Below are 24,025 nucleotides of genomic sequence, written 5' to 3' on the forward strand. Positions count from 1 at the left end.
GGATTCATCAACTACTTCTCAAATTTCTTCCAAAGCTGTCTGACATTCTAGAACCAATCAGACAACTTATGCACATGGATGCTGAGTGGGTCTGGACTCCAACTCAAGATCAAGCATTTGAGAAAGTAAAAAAACCCCAACAACTTGTAACTGAGGCTCCAGTTCTGAACTTCTACAATCATCAAGAAGAACTGACTATTCATGTGATACGGCTCAGACTGGACTTGCTGCTCTTCTGCAAAATGGTAGTCCTGTGGCATATGCTAGCCGAACATTGACTGAAACTGAAACCAGATATGCCCAGATTGAGAAAGAAATGCTGGCAATTGTGTACTCACTGTAAAATTCCACCAATACACATTTGGCTGACCAGTCTGCACTGACTCAGACCACAAGCTGCTTGAATGCACCCTACAAAAACCTCTCTCTTCTGCTCCGAGAAAACTGCAAGGCATGATGCTTCGCATTCAAGGCTATGACATCACAGTCCATTACAAGCAAGGCGAAAAGATGTATCTAGCCAATACACTTTCCCGTGCCTACATTCAAACATCAAACAACCAGGAAGACATTGAATATGTCAACATGACTACTTTCCTTCCTATCCGAACAGAAAGAATTAACAAGCTGAAAACTGCAACTGAGACAATGAAAACCTCCAACTCCTGAAATTTGTCATCATGAATGGGTGGCCAGAAGATAAACAAGACATACCTGCTGAATTACTTCCATACTTCAGCTTCCATGATGAACTTTCAAAGGAGAAAGAGTTGTCGTTCCGATCTCTCTGCATCCTGAAATGAAAGCTGCAGTGCACTCTTTTCATTCTGGCATTGATGGTTGCCTGAAAAGAGCCAGAGAATGTCTATTTTAGCCAGGAATGACAGGTGATATTAAGCACTTCATTTCTACCTGTGATGTTTGTGGGGGTTACCAAGCAGCAAATCAGCGAGAAACTCTCCAACCTCATGAACTGCCATCCCGGCAGTGGGAAAAAAATGGTGTAGATTTGTTTGAACTTGATGACAAGCACTACTTAGTGACAGTTGATTACTTCAGCAACTTCTGGGAAAATGACAGACAAGAAAACACAAAGGCAAAAACTGTCATCAAGAAAATGGAAGCACACTTTGCACGCTATGGCTCCCCGTGTGTCGTTATCAGTGATAATGGACCATAATTCAGCTGTGAAAACTTCAAGAAGTTTGCTGTTGACTTTGACTTAGAGCACCAAACATCCAGCCCATACAACAGTAAGGGCAACAGCAAGGCTGAATCCGCTGTGAAAACAGCAAAGACAACTGAAAAATAAAAAACAAGGAAGAAGACCAGTTCATAGTACTGCTGAACTATAGGAACACCTCAAGCCAGTTGACTGGGACCAGTCCAGTACAATGATTCCTCAACAGAAGAACTAGAACTCTCCTTCCAACCTCTGAAAAGCTCCTCAGACCAAAATTCAACCAGGAAACAGAAAGGGAAAAACTACTAGCCAGTCAAAGAAAACAAAAGAAGAATTTTGACAAACATGCCAAGGATCTTCCTCCTCTGGAAGAAAGTGAAACTGTCAGAATTGACTCATCTACCTTTGGAAAGAAAACTTGGACAAAAGCAACTGTTGAGCGATGCCACAATCTACGATCCTAAAGTCAAAGCAAATGGAACTGTCTACTGCTGCAACAGAATGCACTTGAAGAAGGCAACTGAGACTGGTCATCCCACTGTGTCATCCAAGACAGCAGTTCCGATGGAAGAACCACACCCACAACCCACTGGGCAGACTGGAGATGCATCATCACCTGCTTCTTCTGTGAAGAACAACTTACCATGGTAAAGGAGAAGTTGCCATCCCCTCAGGTACACCGCAACATGTAGCCATTTTATCCAGATTTGTGGAGATCTGTTTGACAGGTTTACAGAAACTATGACACCCTCTGTTCAGTTTCTCTTTTATGTTTATTCTAGTAAATTCAGTATCTGTTGTGTCGAAAGTTCTCAACTTGTTGTCATTAGAATTATCTGCCTTGACGCTCAAGGAATATAGAGGGCGTGAGAATAACAACAACGGTCAGGGCCAGAACATCTGACAGTCTAGTTTTTGTTTGTTTATTTCTTTTCAGTTATTAAATATTCTTCGTTACGCACGAGATGTGTTAAGCTTATTATTTGTCCGAGCGACAACACAACAAAATGGCTACGAGGATGGGATTCATCTGTACCTGGTCAGCTGAGTATTTTATTTGAAGATTTTCTTGAAATATTGTCGATCGGATCGAAAGACGGTTTACTTTGTCAACAGTCATGTTTTCGCTTCCGAGTTTTCTGAAGTTTTCAGTCTTCGAAGATGAACAATCTGTTGGTACAAGATGGACAATGTGGATCTCTAAATTTGAAAATATGATTTGTGGTCTTGATATCACCTAAAACAAGCGCAAGAAAGCTCTTTTACTGCACTACATCGGCAACGAAGCATACAATATTTTTGACAGCTTTACAGACGAACAGAAAGGTGTAGCTGACGGTGATGGTGTTGCAAAAAATTCACTTCAAGAATATTTCACACCAAAGAAAAATATCGCTTATGAAACTCTTCATTTTCGTCAGGCAGTGCAGAATGATGGTGAATCAATTGACACATTTTACACGAGACTTCGTTCTCTAGCTTCTTTGTGTGAAGTTGAGAATGTGGACAGAGAAATCCTCACACAGATTTTACATGGATGCAAATCCTCAAGACTCCGAAGAGCAGCACTTCGTGACAACTTGTCCCTCACTAGGATTTTAGCTGAAGCACGTGCCATTGAACTTTCAGAAATTAGAGCAGCAGAAATTGAACAGAACATGTCATCAGCAACAAATACTCTCAATGCACTTCAGCTACACAAATCGAGCAAACACGGCAAACAAAACTACAAGTCATATAACTCGTCTCAGTCAGGTGGTTATTTTCATGATAGCCGTCAATCATCTGCATCATCACGCAGCCATTGACATTTTCAAGAGGTGGTTTTTCACATAATCACAATACACCAAAAACATTTCATGGCTCCAAACCCAGTGGCGCAATCTATGGTAACACACACAGTGGAAATATATGCCGCTATTGTGGTGGTACTTTCCCTCACAAAGGACATTGCCCTGCCAAAGGAAAAGAATGCCGCAAGTGCCACAAAATTGGACATTTTGCAACTGTGTGTGAGTCATCACAGAAAGTAAGACAGATTGACTTTACTTCTGAAAGGAAACCAGATAGTTCCAGTGATGAATCTGTTTTCACTATTGACAAAAACAAAAATACACACAAAACTCCCATGGTTGATACATACATTTGCGACATCCCAACAAAATTCATCATTGATACTGGCGTTACTGTAAATGTCATTAGCTCAGACTCATATGCAAAGATAGGTTCTGCTGCAAAGCTTCAAGGTCCATGCCCTACAATATATGCATATGGATCAAAAGCACCTCTTCCTGTCAAAGGGTTTTGTCTGCAGACATTACATACAAAGGCAGAAGTACACATGCAAAGTTTTATGTTGTTGAGACACCTGACTCACAACATGACAGTAACCTCCTGAGTGGTGAAACAGCCCAAGCACTAAACATCATCCAGTTTGCTTTTTCTTCAAACACTCCTGAAAACATTATGGTTAACTTTCCAACTCTTTTTGATGGCAAAACAGGAAAAATCAAATACGTGAAAATCAAAGTACACATTGATCCTGAAGTTCAGCCTGTTAGCCAGACACACAGACGCATCCCTTTTCATGTTAGAAAAGATGTTGAACAAGAACTGGAACGCCTCGAGAAGGCTGACATTATTGAGAAAGTTGAAGGTCCTACCCCATGGGTTAGTCCAACTGTGATTGTCCCAAAGAAGTCGGGTGGTGTCAGATTGTGCATTGACATGAGAGAAGCAAACAAAGCCATAAGAAAAGTAAAACACCCGATACCAACAATCATCGACGATCTGATTGCAGACCTGAATGGTTCACTGTTTTCAGCAAACTAGACCTATCAAGTGCATACCACCAGCTTGAACTTGCCCCTGAGAGTCAGTACATCACAACATTTTCTATACACACTGGACTCCAAAGATACAAGCGGTTGCTTTTTGGAGTCAATGCTGCTGCAGAAATTTTTCAAAATGCCATCTCAGAACTGCTGACTGATATTCCTGGTGCCAAAAATCTCAGCGATGACATTATTATTCATGGAAAAAACCAAGAAGAACATGATGCTAGTTTGCGAGCAATGCTGCAGAAGCTACGAGATAGTGGTGCGAAGCTCAACAAAGAAAAATGCATCATCTCTGTTGATAATCTAACATTTTTTGGTCATGTCTTTAGTGACAAAGGTGTGTCAGCTGACCCAGAGAAAATTCAAACTATTATCAACAGCAAACCTCCAACATCTGTCAGTGAAGTCAGGTCATTAGTTGGTATGACCCAATATGTTTCCCAGTACATTCCAAAATATGCAACACTTACTGAACCTTTGAGAAACCTCACCAAGAAGGATTCTATGTGGAAATGGGAGACATCAGAACAGCAAGCATTCAACCGACTGAAGCAAGTCCTCACAAGCGCTCATGTGATGTCCTTCTTTGACCAGAAGAAGCAAACAGTAGTTCTGGTCGATGCAAGTCCAGTCGGTCTTGGCGTCATACTGACACAGGAAGGAAAAGTAATCTGTTACGCCAGTCGTGCACTGACAGAGACAGAAAAACGTTACTCACAGACAGACAAAGAAATGCTTGCAGTAGTCTATAGAGTTGAACACTTCCACTTATACCTGTATGGAGCAGATTTCACAGTCATCACAGACCACAAACCTCTCCTTGACATCATTTCAAGCAGAAAAGCTACTACAGCTAGAACTGAAAGATGGCGTTTACGTCTGATGCCATACAATTTGACATTTCAGTACAGACCAGGAAGAAATGAGCTCAATCCTGCTGACTTCATCAGTCGTCACCCTCAAACCATCCCCAGAAGAGAAAATGCCGGTGAAGCATATGTGAACTACGTCACAAAGAAAGCAGTTCCTAAGTCACTAACAATTGATGAAGTTCGTGATGCCACGCAAAAAGACAAAATCCTTCAGAAAGTGATCACTGCAGTTCAGACTGGAAATTGGAGAGAAACTGAAACTTCACAGTATTCAAGATTCCAAGATGAACTGGCTGTGTATGATGGTCTCATTCTTCGGGGACATCACCTTGTCATACCAGTTGCATTACAAAGGAAAGTCATTGCAATTGCTCACCAAACACACCAAGGAATAGTCAAAACCAAACAATGCATTCGAGAAAAGGTATGGTTCCCAAACATTGACAAGCTAATAGAAGACACAGTAAAATCCTGCATACCATGTCAGGTGTCTTACCCTGGACCTTTACACCGTGAACCCTTACAACCTACCCCTCTACCATCTAAACCATGGAGCTCACTTGCTATGGACTTTGCTGGTCCGTATCCATCTGGTGACTACTTACTTGTTGTTATTGATGAGTACAGTCGGTTTCTGGAAGTCGAGATCATCTCATCTACTTCTGCCAAATGTGTCATCCCCCAAATTAGAAAATATTTTCTCTCGACAAGGAATTCCCAAGAAACTCAAGACAGACAATGGCCTCCCTTTTAACTGTAAAGAATTTGCTCATTTCATGACCAGTTTCAGCATTGAACACAGGAAAATAACTCCCATGTGGCCTGAAGCAAATGGAGCAGCAGAAAAATTCATAGCAACACTGAACAAAAACATCAGATCATCCATCGCTGAAAACATCCCCTGGAAGTCCCAGCTACCCACATTTATCCGTCTCTACCGAGGCACTTCACACTCCACCACTGGTGTGTCCCCATTCGAAGCGTTGAAAAATGAACATTGGCTTGCTTGAACTTCCTCAAACTACTCTCCTTACCCCAAGTCAAACACATGCCAAAACTGCCCACAATGACTCAACCTCCAAGTCCAAGATGAAAACATATCGAAGAGAAGCGTCACAACTGTCCCTCAAAATTCAACGTTGGTGATCAAGTGCTAGTGAAACAGCCAAAATTCAACAAATTCACACACCCATACAACCCCAAGCCATACATGATTACCCAAATGAAAGGTTCAATGATCACAGCACAACAAGGCCCAAAACAAATCACATGGAATTCTTCACATTTCAAACTCATACATCCATCTCCTTTTGAGGAGGAGGAGGAGGAGAAAGAAGAAAGACAGTCACCAAAAGAAAATGATGATTGTTTGTCACCCAGATCTCCAAAGACACCTTACAGAACCACACAAAATTCAACATCACTAACACAAGTTGTAATGCCTTACAATTTGCAGACATCATCTTCACCAAGAATGTTGACATTCAGTCCTACACAGAACACATCAGTCAACATGCCTGCCTCATCATCAGCAACTCAAAGACCCACTCGCATATGCAAAACACCAGCATACCTACAAGACTACGTCCTGAATTGATCATACAAGAACTATGGTTCATAAACTGATTAATGTTTCAAGTCATGTTTGTTGTTCACTTTGTTTTATTGTTGTTATAAGTCAAGCAAGATTTATAGACTCACCAAGTTCACCTGAACTGTGCGGAAAACGTGTGAAATGATAATATGGTGAACATTCATTATTCACTTGCCGTTAATTGCAAGTTCCTTATCAACTCTATACAATTTTCATTCATGAAGGTAAAACCCTAAAGAACAGTCTTATTTCAAAATGAAGAATAGACACTTCAAACAAAGACATTACCTGGCTGAAGAAATCTTCTTTTGCTTCAACGTGAAGAATGGATACTCCAAAACAAAGACAGTAATACCTCAAATCTTCACTTGTGTTATAATGCATGTTCTAATTTTATAAACACTTAACTGCATGTTTTTCATTCAAAGGTGGGGAGGAATGTTGTGTCGAAAGTTCTCAACTTGTTGTCATTAGAATTATCTGCCTTGACACTCAAGGAATATAGAGGGCGTGAGAATAACAACAACGGTCAGGGCCAGAACAGCTGACAGTCTAGTTTCTGTTTGTTTATTTCTTTTCAGTTATTAAATATTCTTCGTTACACACGAGATGTGTTAAGCTTATTATTTGTCCGAGCGACAACACAACAGTATCCATTCAAAAATATATATATACAGTAAATATGTTGATAGTGTTAGTGTCACTGATTGTGTTTTGTCCAGAATTTGTATTTCTTTTCTTTTAATTGCAAACTAGAAAAATGAGGTCATGCCATCCTCAAACCCAAACATCAATAGTGATTTTCTGGATCTGGATCCTCACAAAACAAACCATTCATGATAAGGAAATACAGCTTAAACCGGAAGACTTACGACCTATTATTGATTTGACTGTGAACATTTTTTCTTCACTATATTTCATCCAAATTTGGTACTGGCAGACAAAGTTTTTCCAGAGAAAATGAATTTGCTAAAGTTTACCACTGACATACAGACTTGTATACAGACACACACACGTACAGACAACCAAACACTGGGTTATAACATAGACTGACATTGTTTACACAAGTGAGTAAAATAATATGACCGTGGAAACTTGACAGACATTTACCTGGTAAGATGTAAATGTGGATGAGGGGAACAATTATCACCACAACTATTGCTACCACAATTGTTGCTGCTTTTTGACTCACTTGTGTAAACAAAGTGAGTTTATGTTTTAACCTGGTGTTTGGTTGTATGTGTGTGTGTCTGTGTGTCTGTATGTCCATGGAAAACTTTAACACATTTTCTCTGCAAATACTTTGTCACTTGACACCAAATTTGGCATAAAAATAGGAAAAATTCAGTTCTTTCCAGTCATCTTGTTTAAAACAATGTTGCACCTCTGGGATGGGCACAAAAAAAGAAGCCAAATTATATGCAAACTGAATTTACTGTTTGTTTGTTGTTGTTTTTTTCTCTAAACTTGGCACTTTGATCTGATGTTCTGACACAACAACAAGAGCAGTCATTTTTATCATTTTTTTGTTCAAACAGGAACTTCTTTTGCTAAGCATGGAAGTTATATTTATTTTGCATGTCTTTGGTGCAGATAGTAAAAAAGGGAAAATAATCTGTAATTAATGCTAAGGGGGTTAATTTGCTTTAAACTGATCTTTCTCATCTTAAACATTACATTTTGAAATTATACTCAATACATAAAAAGCTTGTATGGTTTACTCTCAGTGTACAGGGCTTTCACTATGTTCATTTGCCCAAGTGGTCTTTTTCGGAAAATACTAAAATCAATACTACGAGTGGACTTTATAGATCTACTGGCTGAGCCCTGAAGGTCATAGGCAAAAATCAATTGCGTACACATATTTATACATATTCAAAGCGCATGCTCGTATTCCTCGCAAATGAAGGACGCCATTTTGTTCAAGTTGTTGACCTGCCCGTTCAATCCTATATTCAATCAACAATACACGACAACATGTGATGGAAAGTTGGAGAGGGATTTATTCTGAGAAAGATTTGTAAATGCCTCATCACTTACTGGATTATGCCCCAAACTACCATAAAAATATCAACAAAATCAGTCGGAATTCACAGTTAAAAATAATAAACCATGTGAGTTAATACCCTTGATGAAATGTAAAAATTTCCAGTCTTGACTTTTCTCAAAATGAAGTCCTTTTCACTTCATACGACGTTTAGGAAGTACTTGTACTTGGCTCTACATGTTATTAGTTTAACAAAATACTCAATTTTCATATTAATTTTAAAACTATAAAACTAGAATGAACATGAGAAACTGAATCGACCGTGTCGTACTACATTCCCGGCGGGTGTAACTAAACTTCTACATCTATCTAGATCCAGAGAAAACGGCTAAATGTTGCAGTGTGATTGCGGCAATAGCCACGTCTCCTTTACCGCAGACTTAAAAAGAATTTTTAATTGCCCTTTAAGATTTTTTGAATGCCCAAGATACACCAGAATAATATGATTTAAACAGCGTTCTCGATGCGAATACTGCAATCGATTTATCGCCCTTACGATAGTGTAATGGGTTCGAAAAAGCAGGGTTCGAATCTGCCGTCAGGACTTTTTTTTTTCTTTTTTCTTTCTTTTTTTTTTTTTTAACCTGAAGCTTTATAATGTAGTAGGCCTCCTTCAGTCATGGCTGACCATGGACAGAGTATATCTGACCTAATGTCTAATTGGGCTGTCTGCTTGGAGAAAGAAGTGTCGCCTGTGACTGTAGAGACCGATGTGAGAGAGACAGTCTCTGTCGCAGCGGTCACATGTGTAAACTGATGCTGGTCTGTCGGCTGCCATCCCTTTTCTGTGAGCTTGCTTTTCTGCTGCAGCAGCTGACAGTTTGTCCTCACCAATCCGTAGCTGATTCTTGAGAGTGCTTCTTCATCTGTTGCGGTCATCTGCAAGGTCCTCCCAGGGCTCAGTGTTGATCTCACGTGCCTTCATGTCACGTTTGCAAACGTCTTTGTATCTCAGCTGTGGGCGGCCGATGCTTCTCTGCCCCATGGTGAGCTCTCCATAAAGGATGTCTTTTGGGATGCGACCATCTTCCATGCGGCGAACGTGGCCCAGCCAGCGCAGCCGACGCTGTCTCAGCATGGTATACATGGTCAGGAGGCCAGCACGAGTCAGGACTTTGGTGTTTGTCACCTTGTCTTGCCAGGAGATGCCGAGTATGTGCCATAGGCTTCTCATGTAGAAGGTATTGAGCCTTTTCTCCTGACGAGCATGTGTGGTCTATGCCTCACTGCCATACAGCACGGTGCTGAGGACGCAGGCGTTGTATACAGCCATCTTTGTCTTCGTGGTCAGCTTGGGATTTGTCCACACTCTTTGTGTGAGGCGGGCTAGTGTTGTGGCTGCCTTCCCGATCCTCTTGTCGATCTCGGTTTCAAGGGAGAGGTTGTCGGTGATGGTGGACCCAAGGTAAGTGAATTGATGGATGGCTTCAAGCTCATAGTCATCAATGGTGATGGCTGGTGGAGATGGCGTGTCTTGACCTAGGACATTTGTCTTCTTGAGACGGATGGTCAGGCCGAAATCTTTGCAGGCCTGGGAGAAGCGGTCCATTGGTGACTGCAAGTCCCGCTGGGTGTGGGTCACAACTGCGGCATCGTCAGCAAAGAGCACGTCTCTGATGACGGCTTCGCAGACTTTTGTCCTTGCTCTGAGGCGGGTGAGATTGAAGAGCCTGCCATTTGATCTGGTCCGCAGGTAGATCCCTTCTTGCATTGTGCTGAACGCATGCGTCAGGAGAAGAGCAAAGAAGATTCCAAATAGGGTGGGGGCGAGGACGCAGTCTTGTTTGACACTGCTGCGTACGTCAAAGGGCTTGGAGAGGTTACCATTAAACTGCACCGTCACTTTCATGTTGAGGTGGAAGGACTCAATCAGGCTGTGCAGTTTGGGGGGGGCAGCCGATCTTTCGAAGAGCCCTGAAAAGGCCGTCTCTGCTGACTAGGTCAAAGGCCTTGGTGAGGTCAATGAATGCGACATACAGGGGCATCCACTGCTCTCTGCACTTCTCCTGGATTTGGCGAAGGGAGAAGATCATGTCTACCATGGATCTCTCTGCTCGGAAACCACACTGTGATTCCGGGTAAACGCGTTCAGCCAGTTTCTGCAGGCGAATTAGGAGGACCCGAGCGTAGACTTTGCCTACAATGCTGAGAAGTGAGATACCTCTGTAGTTGTTGCAGTCGCTCCTTTCACCCTTGTTTTTGTAGAGGGTGATAATCTTGGCGTCCCTCATGTCCTGCGGTACAGTTCTCATTCCAGCACTGACAGAGGACTGTGTGCAGAGGATGCAGGAGAGCAGTCTTGCAGTGTTTAATGAGGTCTGGGGGAATTCCGTCACTGACAGGTGCCTTGCCTGATGTCAGGCTGTTAATGGCCTTGCTGAGTGCGTCCTCAGTTGGCTCTGCGTCAAGTTCTTCCATGACCAGCATGCACTTGATGGCATTGAGGGCTGAGTTGGACACCATGTTTTCTGTGGAGTAGAGGTCGGAGTAGTGTTCTGCCCATCTCTCCATCTGCTGGCTAGGATTGTTGATTACTTCCCCAGTGGAGGATTTGAGGGGGGCAGTCTTGCTCTGTGTTGGTCCCAGTGCCTTCTTGATACCATCATACATCCCTCGGATGTTGCCTCTTTCAGCAGCATTCTGTACCTCTTCGCTGAGCTCTGTCCAGTACTCATTTGCATATCGCCTGGCGTTAAACTGAACCTAACTCATGGCGGCCCTGAGGATTTGCAGGTTCTTCTCACTGGGTGACCGTTTGTACTCAGTGAGTGCAGAGCTCTTGGCCTCAATACTGGGAGTCGTCTCTGATGATCTGGCCTCAAACCAGTTGTGGGACTTCGCGGTTTTCTTCCCAAAGGTGGCCATAGCAATGCGGTGCATGGTGTTTCATAGCGTTTCCCATCTTTCTGTGGCAGAGTCTGTGGGCTGCAATTCATCGAATTTTCTCTCAAAGGCCTCTGCGAACTGTTCTACAAGGTCTGGCTGAGACATCTTGTTGACGTCAATGCGAGAGTTCCCTTCTTTCTTTGAGCAGTGGAACTTCTTTGGTTGCAGTCTGATCTTGCAGCATACCAGAGAGTGGTCCGTGTCGCAGTCTGTGCTGTGGTAAGAGCAAGTTTGGAGAAGGTTTTTGATGGCAGCTCGTTTTACTAGGATCAGATCCAGTTGGTGCCAATGTTTTGAGCGCGGGTGCCTCCAGGAGACTTTGTGTTGGGCTTCATCTTGAAGAAGGAGTTGGCGATGCACAGTTCATGGCAGGTACAAAACTCAAGTAGTCGCTGACCATTCTCATTCATTTTCCCCACTCCAAAGGAAACAAGACAGGAGGGCCACAAATCGTTGTCTGCACCCGCTCTGGCATTGAAGTCGCCCAGGAGAACAAGTTGTTCTGTACTGGGGATGTTCCTTATGGTTGATGGTAGGTTTTCGTAGAACTCATCCTTGGCGTCTGGAGAGGCGGACAGTGTTGGGGCATATGCGCTGACGAGAGTGACACAGCCTTCGGAGGTGTTGAGGCAGAGAGTCAATAGTCGTTCTGAACCGCCGCTGCCTGGTTCGATCATGTTCAGCAGGCTGTTCCTGACTGCAAAGCCTACTCCGTACTCTCTTGGGGCATCAGAGCTCTTTCCTTGCCAGAAGAAGGTGTAGTCCCTCTCCTTTAGTATTCCTGAGTCAGCCAGCTGTGTTTCTTGCAGAGTGGCAATGTGCACATTTAGTCTCTTCAGCTCGCCGTTTATGACGGCTGTCTTTCTGGCGTCGCTGATGTCTTGCAGATCTTGGGAGAGCCCAGGCATCATTGTCCGGACAATCCAACAGGCCAGTTTCATTGTTGATCCGTTTCTTGAAGTTTTCTTTTTGTCTGGTGCGGAAATTAACGACCTGCTTGTCGGATATTCTCCTAATCTTCATACACCCATAGAAGAAGGCAGGTCGTGGCAGGACAGCACCTAACTGGCTGGGGGCTGCCCAGCTTGGGCGGGCGGTAGCTGTCCAGTGGGACGTGAGGGTCCCTTCCACCATCAGAAGCAACCCCTGGCATTGGCTCTTCCCCAGGTTTTAGGTGCAAGGTTTTAGGTGCAAGGTGTTTGTGGGTGGATGGACGTATATAAGCCTGGGCAATGTAATATGGAAGACAGGCTGTTGTCCATGCAGTTTGTCCCCCCTCTCCACCTCGCTGACAGATCCAAAGGAACAGCAAGGCTATTACATTTTGGTGCCATTATAAAGAAATAAACCTTGTTTGATTAAATGTGGGGGCATGAAGATGAGTGAAACTATCATGAACATTAAGACATACAAGTGGTACATTTGTATAAACCACATGCACACATGTTTACCTGGTGGTGAAGATGTGGGTGGGAGTGGTGGCTGGAGGATTTCTGGGACAATTTTCCGTTCCTCTGCACGATGTTGTTGATGACTGTGACCCATTTTGGATTTCAGCTCGTTGTGGAGGTCGATCTGCGGTTGGGTTTGACGTATGCCCTTTATGCCTGAAAGAGTGTCGGTGAAGGATTATGACAGCCCTGTACTAAGGACATGATGTAAATGAAGGATTGTGATCTCCCCTGAACTAAGGACATGATGTAAATGAAGGATTGTGATCTCCCCTGAACAAAGGACATGATGTAAATGAAGGATTGTGATTCCCCTGTACTAAGGACATGATGTAAATGAAGGATTGTGATCTCCCCTGAACTAAGGACATGATGTAAATGAAGGATTGTGATCTCCCCTGAACAAAGGACATGATGTAAATGAAGGATTGTGATTCCCCTGTACTAAGGACATGATGTAAATGAAGGATTGTGATCTCCCCTGAACTAAGGACATGATGGAAATGAAGGATTGTGATCTCGCCTGACCTAAGGACATGATGTAAATGAAGGATTGTGATCTCCCCTGAACTTAGGACATGATGTAAATGAAGGATTGTGATCCCCCTGAACTAAGGACATGATGTAAATGAAGGATTGTGATCTCCCCTGAACTAAGGACATGATGTAAATAAAGGATTGTGATCTCCCCTGAACTAAGGACATGATGTAAATGAAGGATTGTGATCTCCCCTGAACTAAGGACATGATGTAAATGAAAGATTGTGATCTCCCCTGTACCAAGAACATTATGTCAGTTATGGATTCTAATCTCCTCTGAACTAAGAACATGATGTCAGTGATGGATTATGATCTCCCCTGAACTAAGGACATGATGTCAGTGAATGATTATGATCTCCCCTGAACTAAGGACATGATGTCAGTGAATGATTATGATCTCCCCTGAACTAAGGACAAAGTATTCATAAGGAAAAAGTATCCAGTGTTTTCTGTCAGTCATAATGTGGCAAATGATTTCCATGAGCAGGACACCCATTCTCAGTATCAATATCAGTATCAGTTGCTCAAAGAGGCGTCACTGCGTTCGGACAAATCCATATACACTACACCACATCTGCTAAGCAGATGCCTGACCAGCAGCATAACCCAACACGCTTAGACAGGTCTTGAGAAAAAAAAAAAAAAAAAATTGATGAAATGACATAAAATGAAATAAAACTAAGGACTTGACGTAAATGAAGGATTGTGATCTGCCCGGACTAAGGACTTGATGTAAATGAAGGATTGTGATCTGCCTGGACTAAGGACATGATGTAAATGAAGGATTGTGATCTGCCCGGACTAAGGACTTGATGTAAATGAAGGATTGTGATCTGCCCAGACTAAGGACTTGATGTAAATGAAGGATTGTGATCTGCCTGGACTAAGGACATGATGTAAATGAAGGATTGTGATCTGCCCGGACTAAGGACTTGATGTAAATGAAGGATTGTGATCTGCCCGGACTAAGGACTTGATGTAAATGAAGGATTGTGATCTGCCCGGACTAAGGACTTGATGTAAATGAAGGATTGTGATCTGCCCGGACTAAGGACTTGATGTAAATGAAGGATTGTGATCTGCCCGGACTAAGGACTTGATGTAAATGAAGGATTGTGATCTGCCCGGACTAAGGACTTGATGTAAATGAAGGATTGTGATCTGCCCGGACTAAGGACTTGATGTAAATGAAGGATTGTGATCTGCCTGGACTAAGGACTTGATGTAAATGAAGGATTGTGATCTGCCCGGACTAAGGACATGATGTAAATGAAGGATTGTGATCTGCCCGGACTAAGGACTTGATGTAAATGAAGGATTGTGATCTGCCCGGACTAAGGACTTGATGTAAATGAAGGATTGTGATCTGCCCGGACTAAGGACATGATGTAAATGAAGGATTGTGATCTGCCCGGACTAAGGACTTGATGTAAATGAAGGATTGTGATCTGCCCGGACTAAGGACTTGATGTAAATGAAGGATTGTGATCTGCCCGGACTAAGGACTTGATGTAAATGAAGGATTGTGATCTCCCCTGTACCAAGGACATTATGGATTATGATATAATTGTCCTAAGGACATGATGTAAATGTGGATGAAGAGGAGGGTTTAGGGACTTTAATTATAGCACACAGTTTGTTGGAAAATGTGTCTAGTCATGATAGTTTTAACTGTAATTTTAGTTCAGTAACAAACACATTGTGTGCTTGGACTTTTTTTGTTTGTTTGTTTGTTTGTTTGTGTGCTTCTCAAAGAAACCCACTCTCAAAGAAACCTGCCTTGACCTGTCCACTGACAGGTAAAACATCAGTCCTGCTGCTGGGACTCTGTCACAGAATTTTCAATGAAAATAGGAATAGATTAACACAAAGTCTACAAGTTACATTTTTCGTCAAAAGTATGCAAACCTTATGTTTTCATGAAAGGAAACTAAGCTTTATACTGAATGCATTTTGGAAATTTTGGGACGTACATATTATGATCCTGAGCTGGTTGAACAACAAAGTATATTTTAGCTATGTAATTTTACATATCTTGATTGCAAAAAATATAGCTGCATTATTGTGAATGTTTCAACAAAAGGCAAAATAACAACAAAAACAAGCACACTAATAAGTCCAGGATTACTAGGTGTTTGTTACTGAACTAAAATTACAATTAAAAACTATCATGACTAGACATATTTTCCAACAAACTGTGCTATAGTCAAAGTCCCTCTTCATCCTCATTTCCATCCTCCTCCATTCGCTTCCTCTTGCATGCTTTTCTTGTCCTTGTCAGGCCTCAAGACTGGACTTTTAAGTTGATAACTCGGTGGTTGAGCTCACCTTGACCATGCCCCCCATGCTACATAGACTGGTTCAACAGTTTGCTTCGTCTGTCACTTCTGTGCCAAACTCGGAACAATCAGCGTGAGTCTTCATAAAGTGCCAATTATTAGCTTAAACTTGACACAGGCGGTGAGGGGTGCCGTCTGATTATTTGTTTCACACTCTCATGATTGAAATATTGTCTTCTGGGTTTGGGTGCAAAATCTGTTTAGGGCTGAAAGAAACAGCACTCACAGCAGGTGATTTGCCAAATGGGCAATACATCCCTGTACCACCCCCTTAACTCCTGTGTGCCTGCTACTCATATGAGAAATCCTGCCCAGGGAGCAACATCAGATGTTTTCATGTGTTTTTTTCTCCAGCAGATGTGGTGTAGTATATATGGATTTGTCTGCACGCTCTGACACATTCTTGAAACTGAAACTGAAACTTTCATGGACAGCTTTTACCTCCACAACTCCAGTGTGCTGTGACACTGGAACACTGTTCAGGTGATGCTGCCCAAGTGGCTGTGATACCTTTATTGCTGTAGAGGGCAGGTTCCACAGGCCGGAAAGCATGCTGCCCTCCCTCCTCCTCTTCCACACTGAAGATGGGGGGGTCACCCATATCAAACTGTTTGGAGGCAAAACTGTCATGGGGGTTCTCAAACTGGGAAGACACCTTCGGCTTGCCAGGGAATTGTGTGTCGAGTTCATCTGATCTCTGGTCTGAAAAAGGAACTAAAAAAAGAAAATCACATTTGTTGGGAAAAAGAACAAGTTGTTTTGTTGACTTCTAACTGATGTTGAGTTTTACGCCTACACGTAGAAGTGTTCAGTATCTAGAGATGAATATGGTACTGCTCTATATTTTTGCCTTCTAATCAAACATGATACATTTGATGGACATGACATTGCTGTCTCTATATTTCGCAATACATGGTCTGTTAATCACGTGCTTATTGTTTCTCCTACTTTTTGTGTATTTCATTTTTGTCAGTTCTAGTCAGTGGTCTATATTCAAACTCATGAAACAATATGACAGTGAAGGAAAACAAGCAGATTACACACACACACACACACACACACACACACACACACGCACGCACGCACACACATGCATATCGGGTGTCCCAAAAAAAGTGAACCACTTTTTGACAAGTATTTTCTCAGTGACAGAGAAACCGAATTCATTGAAAATTATCACACAGTACCGTCAGGGTATCATCATCAAGCCTGCAAAATATCTAAAAGTTTGGATGCAAATTATGCAAGTATTGTCAAATTCAAAACAGCATGTTAAAAATTCCAGTATCAGAGGAAAATTCACTTATTTCAGTTTATGCTCAATGTGGCCTCCATCTTCCTCCACAACTAAACGATGCCGTTTCTTCCAAGCAGAAATGCTTTTATGTATTTCTTCCACTGATATCTTCTTCCATGACATAATTATTCTGTCCTTTAATGCCTGCTCAGTCAATTTGTCTCTCACTCCCTGTATGGCATAATCCATTAGGTTGCAGTCAGGACTTTGTGAAGGCCATTCATCCTTCTTGATGAATTCTGGTTTAGCCTCCTCGAGATGGGCATGGGTTACCCTACTTGTGTGTGAAGGAGTCCCATCTTGCTGAAACACATAATTGTTTCTAGGATAAAGACGCCTACAATCCAGGAGAAGATTGTCATCCAATAACTGAATGTAGCTTTCACTATTAACTTGGCTCTGTCAGTGTCAATAAAATGAATGTTTATTTTTCCTTTCCAGGATACTCCAGCTGAAACCATTATCTTTTTTGAAAATCTAGAAGTCTCATGATAGAAGCGAGATGGCTGAATTTCTAGTTTCGGTTTCCCATAAATGTGATCGTTTTGGTGATTTTTAGCTATCTCTAACGTAAAGTCTTTCTTGTCTGTGAAAATGATCCTTTTCACATCAGTGGCCAAGTAGCGGTCATTCAAGTTACGGCAGCGAGTTTTTCTTTTCCCTCTCACATTTTGGTCCCTCCTTGATACCCGTATCCTCTTGAAGGGCTTCAGCTCCAGTTCTTTCACCATTCTTTGCACAGAAGACTTGCTCACTTGTAAATCACTTGCAACTTCTCTAAGAGATTTGTGGGTCCCTGGGTTCTCCTCCTGGGATTGAATCAGTTCCTCAACATGGTCCTTGTTCTCCTCCGAACATGCAGTTTTGGGTCTCCCACTGCCAATTTTACGTGCTGCTGACCCTGTAGTGCGTATTTTAGCGATTAGTCTATTTACAGTGACATGACTCCACCCCTTGCCTCGAAATTCCTTTACGATCCTTTTTCCACCCCAGCCTTTCTCCTTGAAACAGTTTTCAATGATAACCTTATTACTTTCACTCAAAGGCATTGTTGATCCTTACAAACTGAAACTTTGGACAGAACTGATTTTGGATATAGATGACAATAAAAACTTTTTTTTTTTAAATCAATAGACTTGACACCCAGACAGGCTATTTTTAGACTACACTGATTGGTAGATGCCAACATCTGGCAGCTGGCATGAACATTTCCAGCTCTGATATTGGATTTTTTACATGCTGTTTTGAATTTGATAATACTCGCATAATTTGCGTCCAAACATTTAGATATTTTGCAGGCTTGTTGATGATACCCTAAGGTTCCTGTGTGAAAATTTTCAATGAATTCGGTTTCTCCATGACTGATAAAATACTTGTAAAAAAAACAACAACAACAACAACAAATATATATATAGACAGAAAGGACAGGCTGATCATCCTTGGGGATTTCAATGCCCGCGTCGGCGTGGACTTCTCCTCATGGCCAAAAGTCCTAGGACAGCATGGCGGTGGCAAGTGCAACTCAAACGGACTGCTTTTGCTCTCGCTCTGTGTGCAGCATGGACTGACCATCACCAACACCCTCTTCCAACAAGCGGCCAATTACAAGAACACATGGATGCACCCCCGCTCCAAGCAATGGCACATGCTGGACTATGTGATTGTCCGGCAGAGGGACAGAGGTGATGTTTCCATTACACGCTGCATGAGAGGAGCAGTCTGTTGGTCGGACCATCGCCTGGTACGCAGCAAGATGAACATCAGACTTGCAAGCAAGCTCCAACCAGCCAGGCAGAAACCCCCTAGGAAGCTGAACATCCACCGCCTCCCTATCACCAAGGGCGTGCTGCAGCAGCAAATCCAAACTGCTCTCCAAGAAATTCCTGCATCGACTGATGTAGAAGAGGTATGGAGCACCTTTAGAGATGCTGTGTACACAGCAGCAGCTGACACACTCGGCTTTGTACAGAGGAGCCACAAAGACTGGTTTGACGAGAACGACTCTGGAATCTCCAAGCTCCTGAACACACTGCATATACGGCATCAGGATCATATTTCCGATAAAGACTGCCAGAGGAAGGAGAACCAGTTCTTGCAAACCAAGCAACTTGTACAGAAGAGGCTGTGTGAGATGAAGAACACCTGGTGGGATAGAAAGTCCGATGAGCTTCAGTCCGCTGCTGATGCTCACGACATGAAGACCTTCCATGGTGGTCTCCGAGCTGTGTATGGGCCGAGAGTCACAGGATCAACCCCTGTCCGAGGCTCGGACCAGACCACCCTCCTGACAGACAAGAAAGACATCCTTGCCCGCTGGGCAGAGCACTTTAACACCCTCCTCAACAGGGACTTGTCCGTATCTGACGAGGCAATTGCAGCCCTCCCGCAGCTAACAGTCAATGGCCTGCCCAGCATCGAAAGCCTGCTGATCCAGTGCCAGCTACGCTGGACAGGACACGTTGTCCACACGACAGACAGCAGGATCCCTAAGATGCTTTTGTATGGCCAGCTGAAGGAAGGCCACCGTGAACTTGGAAGACCTTGCAAGCGCTTCAAGGACACCTTGAAGACAAACCTTAAAGCCTGTGACATAGACATCGCTTCCTGGGAAACTGATGCCCTTGACTGCTGTCGCTGGAGGATGCTGTGCTCTAGTGGCATAAAGACGTTTGAAAACAAGAGAACGCTGGCCATTAAGGAGAAGCATGAGCGAAGGAAGCAGGGCTCAACTTCTGGAGACGTTTTCCCTTGCAACACCTGTGGGAAGTGCTGCGCATCCAGAATCGGCCTCTTCTCCCGTATGAGGACGCACACCGACAGATAAGCCTGCCTGCCTACTCATCCGTCGGACCGACGGGAGACTCCATCATATATAGTCTATAAAAATCATATGTATGCAAATATATTTATTATTGCTATCATTATCATTATCATGCGGAATGGGATGGGCATAAAGACAGGGACAGACAGATTGTCAGTATCTCAGTACACACAGTATTGACATACACACCAAATTACATACACAGTACATACATACACACCAAACTGCATACTCACAGTATACATACACACCAAATCACACACACAATGTCATATAAAAACACACAAAAAAAGCATGATAACAAATATTTCTACCATTACACATCCACCATTATCTTAAAACACGACTATGTTTTTGCACACATGAATGGTGTGTGTGTGTGTGTGTGTGTGTGTGTGTGTGTGTGTGTGAAAAGGAACAAAAACTTCATGGTCATGGAACTACAATGCTAGACACATTGCTGCTAACTTTTTGCCAGGTTTTATGTGAGTTACATTCTGTGTGTGTATGTGTGTGTGTGTGTGTTTGTGTGTGTGTATGTTTGTGTGTGTGTGTGCATGTTTGTGTGTGTGTGTGTGTGTGTGTGTGTGTGTGTGCATGTTTGTGTGTGTGCATGTGTGCATGAGCATGTAGGGGGAGGATGCAATGGTAAGAGGACATTAAGATGTAAAAGAGAAGACAAAAAGTGAGGTAAAAAACAGCAATGAACATTGATATGATGACAAAGGTTCTGTGCAGATGTGTCAGCTTACCTGTCTGCCATTCCATCCTGCTCTCTGTTCTTCACTCTGCTTCTAAAACACCTGCCTGTTAACACTGTCCAAGCTCTTTGCAGACTCCTCTGTAGAAGGTTTTCCAGTGTTGTCACATTTCCAATTCTATCTCATGAGAAAATGGGGTTGGGAAGGGAGAAAGAGAGACAAAGAGTGAGAGAGATTGACAAAGCAGGAGAGAGAGAGAGACAAAGAGAGGGAGTGAAAGAGAGAGAGAGAGATCGAACAAACAAACGAACAAAACTGAAGAGACAGAGAGAAGGGGAAGGAAGAAGAATAAGGATTTTTGTTTGGTTTCCTGGGAACAAAGAGTTTGATATGTTACACAGCCTCAGGGTCCAACACTTCCTATACAAACTCACATATTTACACTATATTATTTGTCCGAATGCAGTGACACCTCCTTGAGCTACTGATACTATCTCCCCAGAAATACTATACACATTCAGATCTTTATAATTATATTCATTCCCATCCCCAGATATACTACACACTCGATCTTAACACTCCTACACCTCCACAGTGATACTACACACTCAGATTTTTACAGTCCTATTTTAGTGTATTTATATGCTCCTATACCTTCCAAGGAATACTAGAATCAGATCTCATGATAGTGTTGGCCTTGTGGTAAAGCTACCGCCTAGGAAGCAAGAGACTCTGAGCACACTGGTTCGAATCTCACAGATTTTTTCCCTGACAAAATTCTGTAGAAAAGTTCACTTCAATAGGAAAACAAATAAAATTGTAGGCAGAAAAAATACCAAAAATGGGTGTCACTGTCAGCATAGCAACGCGCTCCCCCTGTGGAGAGCAGCCTGAATTTCACACAGAGAAATCTGTTGTGACAAGAGTAATACAACACAATACAAATACAATATACTGACACAGAAATACTACAGACACAGATCTTTACACAACTATATCTGACCAGGAATGCTATGCAGAGTCAGATCTTTACACCCCTATACCTCAGAATACTGAACAGGCTCAATTCTGTACACTCCTATACCTCCCCAGAAATACTATACAGACTAAGATCTTTACACTTCTATACCTCCCCAGAAATACAAAACAGACTAAGATCTTTACACCCCTATACCTCCGAATACTAAACAGTCTCAATTCTGTACACTCCTACATCTCCCCAGATATACTATACAGACTAAGATCTTTACACTCCTATACCTCACCAGAAATACTATACTAAGATCTTTACATCCCTATACCTCACCTATACACTCAGACCTTTTTTTGACTCACTTGTGTAAACAAAGTGAGTCTATGTTTTAACCCGGTGTTTGGTTGTCTGTGTGTGTGTGTGTGTGTGTGTGTGTGTGTGTGTGTGTGTGTGTGTGTGTCTATGTGTCTGTGTGTCCGTGGTAAACTTTAACATTGACATTTTCTCTGCAAATACTGTCACTTGACACCAAATTAGGCATAAAAATAGGAAAAATTCAGTTCTTTCCAGTCATCTTGTTTAAAACAATATTGCACCTCTGGGATGGGCACAAAAAAAAAAAAAAAAAAAAAAAAAATGAAGCCTAATTATATGCAAACTGCATTTACTGTTATATTTGTATTTTTTTTATTCTCTAAACTTGGCACTTTGATCTGATATTCTGACCCAACAACAAGAGCAGTCATTATTATAATTTTCTGTTCAAACAGGAACTTCTTTTGCTCAGCATGGAAGTTTTATTTATTTTGCAAACGTTTTTGGTGCAGATAGTAAAAAAGGGAAATTACTCTAATTAATGCTAGGGGACTTAATTTGCTTTAAACTGATCTTTCTCATCTTAAACATTACATTTTGAAATTATACTCAATACACAAAAAGCTTGGATTCTTTTTTTTTTTTTAAGTGTGTCACAAGTGAGTCTTGAAGGCCTTGCCTCTCTTGTTAAAATTTTTTTTTTATGTCTTTAACGATAACAATAATGATATTTTATTCAAGAAAGGCCATGGCTCCATTTGAAGGGGGTATACATAAATAGAAAACATTTTTAGAAAATGATGCGCACAAAAATATTGTAAAGTAATTCTTGAATATTGTATATATATCTCTCTTTGAACAATATCATGGTATCAGCTCATAGTGGTTCTTCTCTGAAACAACTTATACAGAAAACTGCTAAGTTCTTGATGACAGATTCATTTCTGCAAGACATTAATAATGTTAGTCTGAAAAAAGTTGGTCTGCTATAATACTTTGAAGGGATGAATCATTTTCTAAGATCATCCAATGCCGGACAGCAAAAAACAAAATGAACTTCATCCTCTCTCTCAGATCTGTACATTGGACATGTGTACTTTTCTTTTCCTTTTTTTTTTTTTTTTTTTTTTTTGTACCTTTGACTATGCACAGCTGTATCAAAACACCAATTCTAAACTTAGTCAGCATACATATCATAGACTTATTCATATTTATTACAATATAGTGTTCTGTTAAATTATTCATTTTCAGTAGTCTGTACAAAGAAAATCTATCACTATTTTCAATATGACTATTCCATTCTTGCCACCTACAATCTATCAATCACTGTCTAAAACTAAGAAACTTTCAACACATCCAACCCCTTGATTTAACCAAACAAATGAAAAATCATAATGACAGACACTTTCAAATATTTGTTGCCTAAGTGATTTTCCCTCTACGATATAAATTATACAATATCTTATAAGCTTGTGCAGGGAGTCTATGTTCATACATTTGTACAAGTTTTAACCAATTCTTGATACATTTAATATATGAACTAAGATATATTGCATACCTTCCCAATTCACCATAAACCAGATACGCCTTTACATACCCAGAAATACTATACAGACACTGGTCTATACACTCTGTGTATGCTAAAATACTTCCCCAAGTTTACAGTTGGGCCAACAGCAAAGTGAGAGCTTATTATCAATGGTTTCTCCATTGTGTTATAGTGTATCAGGCACCTATGGTGGAAGCATGGGATTTTCTCAGACACACTGCTCAGTGATGGACCCCTCCTTCCTACCTCCCTACTCTTCTCCCCCCACCCCCCTTCCATGGTATCTATCCCCACCAACACCCCTCCCCATACCCTCTCTCCCTTTCCCCCCTTCCCTTGGCCAAGTACAGAGGGAGCAAGTTATCAAGAAATACTAAGTAAAGATGGTATCTCCTCTGACCATTCTCTTCCTATACACTCCCCTGCCCTTTTCCCTTCCACTCCCATCACCCTCAACCCTGTTCCCCCCCCCTCCCCCCACAACCCCCTCCTTACCCCCCATGTCGATCTCTGGCAGGATGGCATCTGCCTCAATGGTCACCACATAGTGTGGCGTGTTTATCATGAACTGTTTAGAACAGAATCAGGGCTGGGTGATCTTTCCTCCTCCTTCCCTT

At 42.1% G+C, this 24,025-nt stretch overlaps 1 protein-coding gene across 4 annotated transcripts in view; it reads right to left on the reverse strand.

Moving 5' to 3' along the window:
- Positions 1–24,025, reverse strand: part of LOC143301203 (epidermal growth factor receptor kinase substrate 8-like protein 2) — a 216,393-nt gene that overhangs the window by 40,130 nt on the left and 152,238 nt on the right. For 3 of the 4 annotated variants that reach the window (XM_076615325.1, XM_076615324.1, XM_076615322.1), the window contains 2 exons: positions 16,263–16,466; positions 12,874–13,029 (listed from right to left, as the gene is read on the reverse strand). In XM_076615325.1, the coding sequence (XP_076471440.1) occupies positions 12,874–13,029; positions 16,263–16,466 (360 nt within the window). The remainder of the gene's footprint in view (positions 1–12,873; positions 13,030–16,262; positions 16,467–24,025) is intronic. The other variant, XM_076615323.1, reaches the window with a different exon arrangement.

Source organism: Babylonia areolata, chromosome 27 (assembly GCF_041734735.1).
Source record: "Babylonia areolata isolate BAREFJ2019XMU chromosome 27, ASM4173473v1, whole genome shotgun sequence".
NCBI classification, from domain to species: Eukaryota; Metazoa; Mollusca; class Gastropoda; order Neogastropoda; family Buccinidae; genus Babylonia; species Babylonia areolata.